Raw genomic sequence first — 12,058 nt, 5'->3', positions numbered from 1 at the left:
GCTGCTGCTGCGCCAGGTCTGAGCCCTACGGTCCCCCCACTGTGTTTGGGGTGCCCCTAAATTGGCCCCGGGGACACAGCGTTACGGTGGGGAATAGCTCCGTGAGAGGGAAAGCAAAGCCAAAAGGACAAACGCCAGCCCAAAGCCAGCTCCGGCCATCAGCTCCTGTCCTGGACGGACGCACAGAACTGGCTTCAGGCACTTCTTGAGCTGCCACCGTGCCAGGTCCCCTGGAAGGAGCGAAGGAAAGGGATTTTGCTGCCCGCTCCTTCTCTTCGTTCAGGATCTTTTCTTCTCTGTGCCCTTTGGTAAGTCCTGTGCTTGCTTTTCTTTGAGGCTGGATGGACTGGGAGAGGGGAGGGTTTAGGGTGGGGGGGGATGGAATTCATAGCCATGGTGACCCCTGGCTCAGGGGCTGGGGTTACTTCTTGCCATCGTATCTGGGCACATGAAATAGACCAGAACTGGGGAGAGGTGAGCTCTTTCCTGGTTTCTTTATCCCATGTGGTCCTGCCTGCTGGGGCAGTGGCAGCAAATGAGATGCTGCTGGGGACTGGTTTGGGGGAGATTTGTTGGTATCCCAGCTTTGTCCTCAACACGAGTGCAGGATCTGTGTGGGAGCATGGTGCTGCGTGGGGCACAAACCTGCGACAGGGTTCTGGGATCTGTGGTATGTGTTCTTTACCACCCACTGAGCTGAGCCCCTCTCCTGATGTTACTTGCTGTGGGCTGGGTTTTCTCCCAGTCTGAGTGAGGGAGAAGGACCCCCAGGCTCTATGCCAGCCAGCCCTGAGCTATACTGGGAGCTGAGCTTGGGCAGACGCGCAACCCTCTGGGCTGGAGTTGTGCTGACCTTCAGGACGAAGCCTGACCTTGCCGGGAGTTGTGGCCACTTGCGAACAGAGACTTGGATTCCTGCTGCTTTGGGTATGGCAGTGTTGGCTGAGGCAGCCTGTACCCTCCTCTCTTGCTGGTTTCTGGGGGAGTTTATTTAATTTGTCATCACAGTATGGTCCTGGAGTGCTATGGAGAGGTGGCAGGGAGCAGCAGCTTCACCTCTTGTCATCAGAGCCCAGGGGTGGCATGGGGTTGAGGACAGGGTGTGCAGTCTGGTGTGGGGCAGGGGGCATGACCTTCCTCCTTGCCACGCCAGTGCCACTCTTGGGATGGAAGTCATCAAGCTGCTGTGTCCTCATCAGGCTGAAGGGTGCAAGGCAGGTGGGACAGGCACTTATGGTGAGCTGTGCCCCTTGCAGACCCTGCTTTCGAGATGTTTCGTCCAGCAGCGGGGCGGTTCCCAGCCTACAGACTAATTAAAGCCTTTCCCATCTATTTTTTTTTTCCCTTGGAGCCACGTGCTTCCATTTATATTTATTTATTCCCTTTTCCTCTCTATTCCCTTGCCCTATTTATCCCAGCCTCCTTCGGCTCTTGCCCTATTTCTTGGGACCGGCCAGCACCCGTCACTGCCATCAGACAAGGGCTGGGCGATGTCCCAGCTCTAGGCGATGTCTCAGTCTCTCCAATGTTGACGCTGCCCCTGGACACGGTACTTTTTCCTTTCTTCCTCCACTGGAAGGGATTCCCTCCCTCTTTCCCCCTTTCCCTGCTGTGAGTCAAATGCTGCCAGTTCCTTGCTGCGTGGAGGAGCACGAAAATTCTCATCCCTCCACACTGCGTGCCCAGAGGGGACCCTGCTTTCCCTGCTGCATCACCCCACCTTTGAGGCCAGGGGGATATTTGGGGCTCAGCTGCCTTCCTGGGTTGCCAATAGGGACCTGCAAGTGGAAAACTGATGCTGAGAGGGCTATTCTTGTGGTTGAAACAGGCTGGCTGGGTAGGTTGTGTGCTGGGCATTGTGCATGGTGAGGAGGGGCCGTGGCGTGGGGTGAGTGCGTCCCCGTGGGCAGGCAGGGATTGGCTGACACGGCTCTGTGCCCCAGCTCAGGACTGGCTTTCGGAAGTGTTTTGCTCACAGATAGGAGTGCTCTGATTTCACACTATCGCATTAGGGCTGTCTTCCGCTCCTGAGTCAGCCGCTTGGCCCCCGGCCAGCGAAGAGTCATTTTTTCCTCCAAAAGAAAGTGTTTAATGCTGCTCACAGCCCCTTCCAGGAAACCTTGTCGGGGAGCTGGAAAAACAAGAGTCTGTAGCCCAGCCGGTGCTGTGCGTGCTGCTGAGGGGGATAGGCATGGTGAAGGGGGCTGTCCTCAGTGCCACTGCAGTGGCTAGGGTCTCACTTCCACCCTAAGGGTTGGATGACTTATTGGGAAGTGGTGGTGGTGGGATCTGGGGGGGCTTGGGGCAGGGTATGAAACCAGTGGTGACATTGCTGTAATACAGTTTTGAGCTGTGCAGTGTCTCGTGCTTCCCCAGGGAGGAGTTGCTGTATGCTTGGGGTTGGGGAGAAATACTGCTTGTGTGGGAGCTTCTGGCCACTGGAGAAGGCCTGGAGCAGATGCACCCGCCCTGAAAGAGGAAGGGAAGGAACTGAAAGGGTGGGAGCCTTGCTGTAGCCAGGGAAGAAAATGTCAAGGATGGGTGGCTGGGCTGGATCCGTGCATGGTCTGTGAGGAGAGTGGGAGGAAAGAGCAGGCAGGAGAGGACAGATGGGTCTTCGGTCCATCTGTCTTTGATGCCAGACTGAGTGCATCTCCTCTTTGCCTGACCTCCTGCGGTCTGTGTGCATGCATTGCCCCCACGGTCCCCGTTTGCCCTCCAGTGCCCCGATGTGTCCCTTTGGGTGCAGCCGTTAAGTGACGTCCAATGGTATCAGCAGCCCCAGCCCTCCCCACCGCTGGGTCTGGGAGGAGAACAGCCACGGACTTTGCACGGAACCGGGGGGCTGTTTGCTGGATGTCGGCGGAGCATGCGGTGCTTGCAGGGCAGGGAAGGACGGCACGGAGCCACGGGGGCGCGGGGAGGGTGCCTGGCACCGGCGTCTGTGCATGGTGGCGCCCGCGGGACCGCGCCAGGTGCGGAGGAGACGGCCATGCTGGTAGTTAAGCACTCCGGCGGCACGGAAGAGATCGAAACCACCGGCTAATGGGACCCATTAGCTACGTGCAGAGAGCCAGCCATTGATCTGGGGTCTCGTGTTCGTTTCTCCCCTTGCAGAGGTTGGGCACACACAAGGGCCCCTGGACGGGAGCCTCTACGCTAAAGTGAAGAAGAAAGACTCCCTGCACGGCAGCATCGGCGCTGTCAACACCGCCCGCCTCCCCCTCTCGGCAGCCCCCAACCACGTTGAGCACACACTGTCGGTGAGCAGCGACTCGGGCAACTCCACCGCCTCCACCAAGACCGACCGGACGGATGAGCCGGGGGCTCCCGGGGCACCCGGTGGCCACGCGGTGCTGAGCCCCGAGGAGAAGCGGGAGCTGGACCGTCTCCTGGTCGGCTTTGGCTTGGAGAGCGCAGCGCCCATGCACAACCACGCACCGGGCCCTGAACCTGCCCGCATGCCCGCCGGGCCGGGCCGACATGTAGTGCCAGCCCAGGTGCACGTCAATGGTGCTGGCACACCACTGCTGGCCGAGCGGGAAACGGACATCTTGGATGATGAACTGCCCAACCAGGATGGGCACAGCGTGGGCAGCCTGGGCACGCTCTCGTCCTTAGATGGTACCACCACTGCCAGCGAGGCTGGCTTCCATGAGGCGCCACGTGTGGGCAGCCTCTCCTCCCTGCCCAATGGCCCGGCTAGCTACAATGGGGCTGAGAAGATGCTGAAGGAAGGGCTTTATGAGGCTGAGCCTCTCTCCAACGGTGCCTACCCCTACAGCAACCAGAATACCCTGATGGGCCACCACCTCCGTGACCCGCTGGCTCACTTACGGCCCTCAGCGTCCGGGCAGGAGCACCTGGCTGGGTACCCGCAGCGGCAGCCAGCTTCAGCTTCACCGGCCTGGCTCCAGCCTCCGGTCCCCCAGCCCTACCTGTATGGTTATGACCTACCCAGTGCCCACCGCTCACAGTCTTTTCCAGCTGTAGGGACAGCCAAGTATGAAGCGAACCCGGCATTACCACAGGCTCCAGCTCGCAGCACCAGCAGCCGGGAGGCTGTACAGCGGGGCCTGAATTCCTGGCAGCAGCAGGGCGGCAGCCGACCTCCATCCCAGCTTCATGATGGTGGGTTGGAAAGCCACAGCCCCAGCCTTTCCAGCTGCAGCCCCCAGCCCAGCCCGCTGCAGCCCATGCCCCCGCACAGCCACAGCATGCCCGAGTTCCCCCGGGCTCCATCGCGCCGAGAGATCGAGCAGTCCATTGAAGCACTTGATGTCCTCATGCTGGACCTTGCACCCTCCGTCCATAAGTCACAGAGTGTCCCTTCCGCAGCTGCTCGCCAGGACAAGCCGGCTGCCATGCTCTCCTCATTATCTGCACAGCCACTCAGTGGTCACTATGCTCAGCCAGCCCCACAGGTGGTCCAGCCCAGGTCCTTTGGCACCTCTGTGGGCACTGATCCCTTGGCCAAAGCCTACTCACCTGGTCCACTGGTTCCTGCGGCTCGAAGTACTGTAGAACCAAACTACACCGTGCATGAGTACCGGGAAACCTATACTCCCTATAGCTACCAGCCGGTGCAGGAGCCTCGGAGCTATGGCAGTGCACCATCGAGCATCCTTCCGCTCAGCGCCTCGTACAGCCCTGCAGGGTCTCAGCAGCTTCTCGTCTCCTCCCCGCCATCCCCCACTGCAACAGCACAAAGCCAGCTGCCCCACAAGGGACTGGAGAGCTACGAAGACCTGTCGAGGTCGGGAGAAGAGCCTTTGAATCTGGAAGGGCTGGTGGCCCACAGGGTGGCAGGTAGGACGCTTTGATTCCTTGGGGGGACAGGGAGGGGACATGTGTCCCAAGCAGCTGCAACCCACAAGGGTGGTGTGGGGATGAGGTTGGTGTTGGCACCCTGCATGGTGGCAGTGAGGATGGGGGATGGTGACTTCTCATCTGTGCTGGATCAAAGCCTGGGACTGAGCCAGCACTGATCCTGGGGGGTGGGGGGGCAGCCTCTGCTGCTTGCTGAGCTCCCCCTGGCACAGCTCACCATGTCAGGGTTGCCATGTGGGGCAGGAAGGGGCAACAGCATCTGGGAGACTATGCTCTCCCTGCCTGCCTGCCCTTGTCTCTAGCTCTGGGGGTTTTGAGGACACTGAGGGTCCCACCCAACCCAAGAGCTGCTGTAGCGCTGGTGCCTTCACTCCTGCTGCTTAAGTGAGCAGTTGTTTCATTGCGGAGCGACATTTGGGAAAGTTTGGGGATGTGTCCAGGCTTGGGGCCAGCTCGTGATGCTGGGGCTTGGCAGCTCCGTCCGTTCCAGCTCTGCGCTCAGTCCAGAAACTCGCCCGGTATTGAAGGGAGGGGGAAGAGGGCTTGGCTGGAAAAATCCAACAGTGGCAACCCATCCAGCCCTGGGGCTGAGTCACCACTGCCCCAGGGCGGGGGGCAGCACTGTGGGGCAGAACGGGGGCATTGGGTGAAGTTTGCATCCATCCAAACCCCATCTTGAGAGTTCAAGATCCACAGAGCTATTCAGGGCCAGTCAGGGCTTTAAACAAACCCAAGGGTATGGAGATGCCCAAACTTCACTGTATATCTAGGCTGAATGTTTTAAGATGATCCCCCCCCTGAAACCCACTGAGCAGTTATCAGTAGGAGAAGAAGTAGAGTGAAAAAGAGGAGAGCCCTCAGAGGAGGAGGGATAGTGTTTGGGGTGGGTGGGAAATGGATGTTTGATGGCATCTATTGGAAATCCTGTGTCAGAGCAGGGGGTCAGGGCAGGGTCCTGGGTACTGGCCTGGTGTTCAGTCCCACCTCAGTGACCCATGGAGGAGAGACGAATGGGGATGGCCCCAGCCTGTGTCCACCTGTCCCCAGTCTGGCTCTCTGTGCCAGTGGGGACAGAGCGGGCGGGCTGACCCTTGGCCAGGGGCGAAGTGTCCCCAAGCCAGTGCTGGGCCTGGGAGGGGACGCTGTTGGAAGTCAGGCACGGACGGGTTTGTTTACATTCTCTGCTGCTATAAATTGCCTGCGTGTCCTGGCACAGTGATGAGGAGCATCTCGCATCACCTTCACCCCAGCACCCCAGTTCTGCTGTGCTTCAAGTCCCCTTCCTCCATCCTTTCATCTCATGATGGATGGGTCCTGTTTGGTGCCATCCTCGAGGGGATGGTGTCAGGGCTTTGATGGCATTGCACAAGGACATGTGTGGCTGGGAGCCACAGTGTTCCCAGTTGGTGTATAAGCAGTGCCTGGAGCTATAGGGGAGGGGTGAAGTGAAGCAATGTTCCTGGCAGTTTGGGTGATGTGAGGGGCAGCTCCAAGTAGGGCTTAAGCTCCCTTGCATCCCTGGTGACCTCAGGCTCATCTCTTGGAGCCTGACTAATCATCTCTTGTTTTCTCTCTCTCTGTCTCCCTGTTGTATCTTGTGACATTTGTCCTGTCTGCCCCTTCCTTTCCCCATGGGGTCCGTGTGTGTCCCTGTGACCTCCCACACTCCTTGCACCCTGTCCTGGTATGCTGGCAGAGTACAACGCCAAGCTCAGGGACCTCAACAAGAGCACCAAAGCCCCCCGTCCTCCTCTGAACCAGCAACGGTCCTCCTCCGGTTTGTTCATTCCACCTCCCTCCTTCCTCCTTCTCAAGACTTCTTCCTCCTTTCTTCCTCCTTCCTTTTCCTCCTTTCTTTTTCCTACTCCTCTTTCCTTCTCCTTCCTGCCTCCTCTTTTGTTCCCTCTCTTTCCTCTTTTCCTTTCTTCCCTCTCTCTTCCCCCTCCTTGCCTGCATGCTGAGTGCTTTGTGTGTTGCATGAACGTGGGATGGAGGGAGGGGAAGCCCCACAGGAGGATGGAAGAGGTCTGAGCCTACCAAGCCCTTGGCACAGCGGGACATGGCTAAATTGGTCCTGGGGTTGTCCCCAGCTGGGCTGGATTCTGGTCTGTGGTGTTGATGTGAATCCTTTTGGGATGGACTGGAAAATTGAAGGCAAGGTTGAATGCTGGAGTGTGCTGCTCACAGCAGGGACACTGCATTGGTGCTGTGGTTCTTTTTGGGATGAAACATTGATGCCACACTGATGAAGCACTCTAGGATGGAGGAGAGCAGTAGATGTGTCTGTGACTGGAGGGATGGAAAAATTTGGGTCTTGCGGTGAGCACTACAGGGCAGAGTTCGCTGCTGTTCTCCGTGTTGAGAGGGAACAAGTTTTTACCTCTGTCTGGTCCTGGGAGTGACATCACACTGGGGAAGGGACAGCAGTATGGGCACAGAGTGGGGGCAGGATGCTGTATTCTCCATTTTTGGCCACTCTGGATGTGCTGTGATGAGGCATGCTGCTCCTGCAGAGGGACAAGGCGTCCTTGGGGAACTGCTGTGTGGCCAAGCGGGGCTGCACATCTGCCGAGGGGGCACGGCTTTGCGGGAAAGGAGGGTTTATTTTTCAAGCATAGTTTCCAGCACATAAATCACCCAGGGGTCGGGAGGCCGTGTGCAGAGCCTGGGTTTCCTCCAGGCTTCGCTCCGAGCTGCTTGTGAAGTTTCCCACTCCTGACTCCTGAACAATGAGTCCCTTTTTTTCCCCTCCTCCCTCCCCTCCCTGCCGTCCCCGTCTGTTTTCCATTTCTGGGGAGTGAAGCAGCAAAAAGCCTGCGAGCTGCTGGGCATTTGAGCGCCGAAAAGCAGCCTGGCCTTGGGACTGGCCCCACATTCCCCTCTCCATCCCCATGCAGTAGCTCAGGGTTGGGACGCCCCAGTGCAGCAGTGCTGGGGGACAGCCTTGGAGCACAAGGTGCCCAAAGCAAGCCAAGACAGGCGAGTGCAACTGGAGGAACCCAAGGAGCTGGACAGAAGGTTTGGGGTGACCTGGTGCGATGCTCCCCCTGCAGCACAGCATCCCCGCGACTCCCCTAAGGGCTCTGAGCCGCCGGCCCCCGAGCACCTGCAGAAGGGATTGAGGAGTTGTGTTTCAAAGCTGCTCCGAGTGGAATTTTCCAGGCCGCCTCCGCGGCTCGAGCCAGCCCCGTTGGCTCGCGTCCCCCGCCTCTCAGCCGGGCCGCTGCTCCCCAGAGCGTTGATTTTATTGTTGCTGCCATTAACTGCGCTGATTAGTTCGAAATGCACCCGGCCACCTCCCTCCCTCGCTGCCGGAGGAGCCGGGGGCTGCGGCAGTGCACTATGCGAGTGCAGGGGTGGACGGGAGGAGAGGTCAGCAGGCGCAAGGCGCAGAGCCCTGATGAGCAGGAGGAGCAGCTGATGGCCGCCTGCACTCCACCAGCCCGTGGGAAAGGAGTTGGTGTTGGAGAAGTGCATTTCCTGGAGTGTTCTGCTGGCCTCTTGTTGGGTTTTTTTTTTTTTCCACTTTTTCCGTTTCTTTTTTTCCTGTCCCTTTTTCTCTCTTTACCCTGCTGCAATGCCTTTCTCAGCAGGGCGCGTGGGAAGAGTAGAGGGGACAGTGCTGTCACCTTTGCCAGTCCTTTGTGTCACCTCAGCAACACGTCTGAAATTGGGGATCTCCTTGCTGCTATGCAGGCCCCCAGGATGGTCCCCAGAGGGGCTATGTAGTTGTGCTCTGCGTGGCCCCCACTGAGCCCTCTGCACCAAACCCATCACCACAGCCACCCTGGGCACTTCTCTGTTGGAGAAGCTTCAGTGCTGGGCTGGGTGGAGTGAAGGTTGTGTTTGGGCCACATCCCTCAACCCACTCTTGAAGTTCCTTTGTCCCCATTCCTGGTCTTTCTCCCAGCCCACTGAGATCACTGGTGTGAGCTAACCAACCTCAGGCAGCCAGGACCCTACGTGCTACACTGAGCTCTGGCCTGCTTGCAGAATGTTCTGTGATGCTCACACCTCACACAGCTGATGCTAGGGAATGCTATGGACTCAGCTCAGGACTCACAGTGCTTGGTTGGGATAATGCAGTGAACTAGCCACAGCCCTGGCTTGCTTTTTCTCTTGTCCCTTTGCTGCTGCTGCTGCTGCTGCTGCTGCTGAGCAGATCTGATCTGGCTCAAAACTAGCCCTGCTGCCGTGGGGTGGGAGCAGGTGAGTGCTGAATCTGCTGTCTCTGCCGGGCAGAGCCCCTTCTCCAGACCATCTTGGATCAGCCATGGAGCATCTCCCAGCAACCCTATCCCAGCTGGCACCTCCTCACCCGTCTCCCGTGCCTTGTGCTTGCCTGTAGGGGTGCAGTCCCGGGAGAAGTCCCCAGAGAAGAGCACCGTCTCTGCCCGAAGGCGAACCCCCAGTGACAGCCACTATGAGAAGAGCTCACCGGAACCCAGTTCTCCCCGCAGCCCCACTGTCCTCTCACCTGAGGTGGTCAGCACCATTGCGGCCAACCCCGGAGGAAGGCCCAAGGAGGTGCGCTGCGTACTGGTGCTGGGGGTGCTGATGGGGAGAGGGAAGGCTGGGAGGCAGCATTCTGGAGGGTTGGGGGTTTAACGGTGCATTTTTGGTGAGGAGGTAAAAACTTTCCCTCTGGAGGTTTTTGCCCATTGTACAGATGGGACCAACCCTTTCTCCTGCTCTCCCCCCAGCCTCACCTCCACAGCTACAAGGAAGCCTTCGAGGAGATGGAGAGTGCCTCCCCCAGCAGCCCGACCTCCGGCGGTGGTGAGATTTCTCCCCCCACCCCAGCCTTCCCTGTCTCGCCACAAACCCCTTACTCCGACTCCCGTAAGTGCTGCGGCTCCGGGAGGTGGAAGGGCTCGGTGGGTGGCTTTCATCAAACCAGAAATTTGCCAAGGGTCAGACAGCTCCGGGCTCCAGACACCCACTGCCACGATAATCGCTCACTCCTCTTTTCCTTCCTCCTCCTCCTCTCTACTTCACATCCCACCATCTGCATCCCACTCTTGGCACTGTCTGTTGGCTTTTCCCCATCCTCCACTCACTGGGGTGTTTCTGGGATGAGGAGAGGAGCAGGGTCAGAGAGATGGCACCATCCCATTTCTGCACCTCCCCATCTTTTCTACCAGCATGGCACAAAAGCTATAGAGCAATAAGGGGACAGCAAGGGATGTAGGTCAGAGGCTCAGGGTAGACTCTTGCACACTGTCCCACTTCCCACTCACTGTTTTTAGGGCAGGAATGGCATAGGGCTGCAAAGAGTGTTGCATGTGTTCTGTCTCTACTTCTCTGGTTCCTTTCTAACTAACCTCGGTTGTGCAGTTGTGGTGGGTTTGTGGGGACCGGGTTTGTGTGACTGGCTCTGGTGATGACCCCCTGTGCAATGGAGCAGCTGGTCAACTGGGAAACCCATTGAAAAGATGCCCTCTCTGCCCTCCCAAAATAACCTTCTGTAGGCTGACCACACAGAAGGATGCTTTAGGGCTGGCAGTCAGTCTGTGTCCTGGTCCCACTCGGCAATGCTGATGCCCTTTGCAGATCAGGCTGCTTCCCCCACACTGCTACTGTCTATCTACTGATGCTCCTGTTTCATGGGATGTAGTGATCGGAGTGTGGGAATGTCCCAGGGCATTTGGCAACTCAGAAATGGCCCCGTTGTTCCTCGGGCCCAGCAGGCCCTTGGCAGAGGGACAGTGACTCATTTTGGGGGATGAGTCACTCGCAGAGGTGACAGAACAGCCTGGCAAGGGAGGTGGCCCAGAGGCAGCATTTATTGTCCAGTTTGAAAGTCAAGGAGGAAGTTTGAAGCTCAAGCTCTCAGGCTGCACTAGAGTTTCACCAGGGGTGATGCAGGAACTGTTCCTCTCCATGGGGACACCGCTGTCCCTGGCCCTGAGAGAACCCCATATTTTGTCTGCCAGCATTGAGAAGGGACCAGACTGGAGGAAATCAGTTTTTGGGAAATCAGCCACCTGCCGAAGCTAGGTTTCCCAGTGACTTGGCTGCTCCAGACTGAGGTTGCTCTGAGATGTGGCCTCAGGGGTGGGGATTGCCTTTCCTACCACCCACCACCTCCTGGCATCCCTGCTGCAAATTGGGATGTTCAAATGCTGATGGTGGAAGAATCTTCAAGGTGAATGCTGGGGAGAGTGAGGAAACTGGGATGTTGGTAGGGTTGGTGGAATGCAGCACTGAGGAGATGAGGCAGATCTGTGGGGTAGGAAGGGATAGAGGCACAACCATGCCCCATTAATCCCAACCATCCTGTGCTGCCAGTGCAGGCATAGCCATCGCCGTGCATACATAGGCAGCTCCCACTGGTATGTATGTATGAGCTTGGGGATTGCAGAGCTTCCATGTGCATTAGATACCTTTGGGGAATGAGCTCTGTACGAACATAATCACCTGCCCGTTGAGCTGTTCTGTGGGTAGTAGATGTATTAGAAGTCCTAGATCGATGGAGTGTACTGGGACAGTCCTGCCTCAGTTCATCCAAGTGTAGGGGTGGGCAGAGGGGTGGATTGGATGGGAGGACTGAGGAGGGGAATGGGATGACGATGGAGGTTTCATGCCTACGGTGGGACAAGGTTGAGAGATGGGGGCTGGGCCTGCCCTGTTGGGAATTGCCTCCCTTCTGTGTCCTGCCGTTCCCCAAATGGGACAGACTGCTTATGCACACTCTGTCCTTTGTGTGTCTTCAAGTGATGATGCTGCTCCAAACTTGGGCGTCCCTTCTTTCTGGCAGTCCTGAGTGCAGCCAGTGGGTGGGATGGGGCTTACCTCCTGGGCAGCACTAGCTCCGGACTTTCTGAAGCTTCCCCTGTTATCCTGCCCTTAATGCTGTTGTTTTCCCCCCCCACCCTGGTGCCAACAGTGCGTTCTCCACCCGGCCTGGCCAAGACCCCTCTCTCAGCACTGGGGCTGAAACCCCATAACCCAGCTGACATCCTGCTGCACCCAGTGGGAGGTGAGTGCAGCATGGGGACTGTGGGTGGCTTTCCTTGAGGGGCATCTGTGAGGACACCTCTTGGGTGGAGGCTCCATCAGATGCAGAAGGCACTTCTTCCTCTGTGCTTGGGCCAGGCCATTGTGGGGACCTTCCCATAGGGATATGGGGTGCAGGCTTCTGGACACCGTTTCTGAAATGGGCAGGCTGGATGCTGGAGATATATGGGGTCGGGAAGCTGTGGGGCTCTCTTCTGCCTTCTGTGTG

The 12,058-nt window shown here is 58.0% G+C and overlaps 1 protein-coding gene across 13 annotated transcripts in view; it reads left to right on the top strand.

Annotated features, from left to right (window-relative positions):
• Positions 1–12,058, top strand: part of TNS1 (tensin 1) — a 48,878-nt gene that overhangs the window by 24,623 nt on the left and 12,197 nt on the right. For 4 of the 13 annotated variants that reach the window (XM_048952436.1, XM_048952434.1, XM_048952443.1 and 1 more), the window contains 5 exons: positions 3,118–4,809; positions 6,527–6,607; positions 9,179–9,357; positions 9,534–9,672; positions 11,720–11,812. In XM_048952436.1, coding sequence (XP_048808393.1) covers positions 3,118–4,809; positions 6,527–6,607; positions 9,179–9,357; positions 9,534–9,672; positions 11,720–11,812 — 2,184 coding nt within the window. The remainder of the gene's footprint in view (positions 1–3,117; positions 4,810–6,526; positions 6,608–9,178; positions 9,358–9,533; positions 9,673–11,719; positions 11,813–12,058) is intronic. The other 9 variants (XM_048952440.1, XM_048952441.1, XM_048952445.1 and 6 more) reach the window with 5 other exon arrangements.

The sequence above is a fragment of the Lagopus muta genome, chromosome 8, assembly GCF_023343835.1.
Source record: "Lagopus muta isolate bLagMut1 chromosome 8, bLagMut1 primary, whole genome shotgun sequence".
NCBI classification, from domain to species: domain Eukaryota; kingdom Metazoa; phylum Chordata; class Aves; order Galliformes; family Phasianidae; genus Lagopus; species Lagopus muta.
This window is presented reverse-complemented; position numbering and strand designations above follow the sequence as displayed.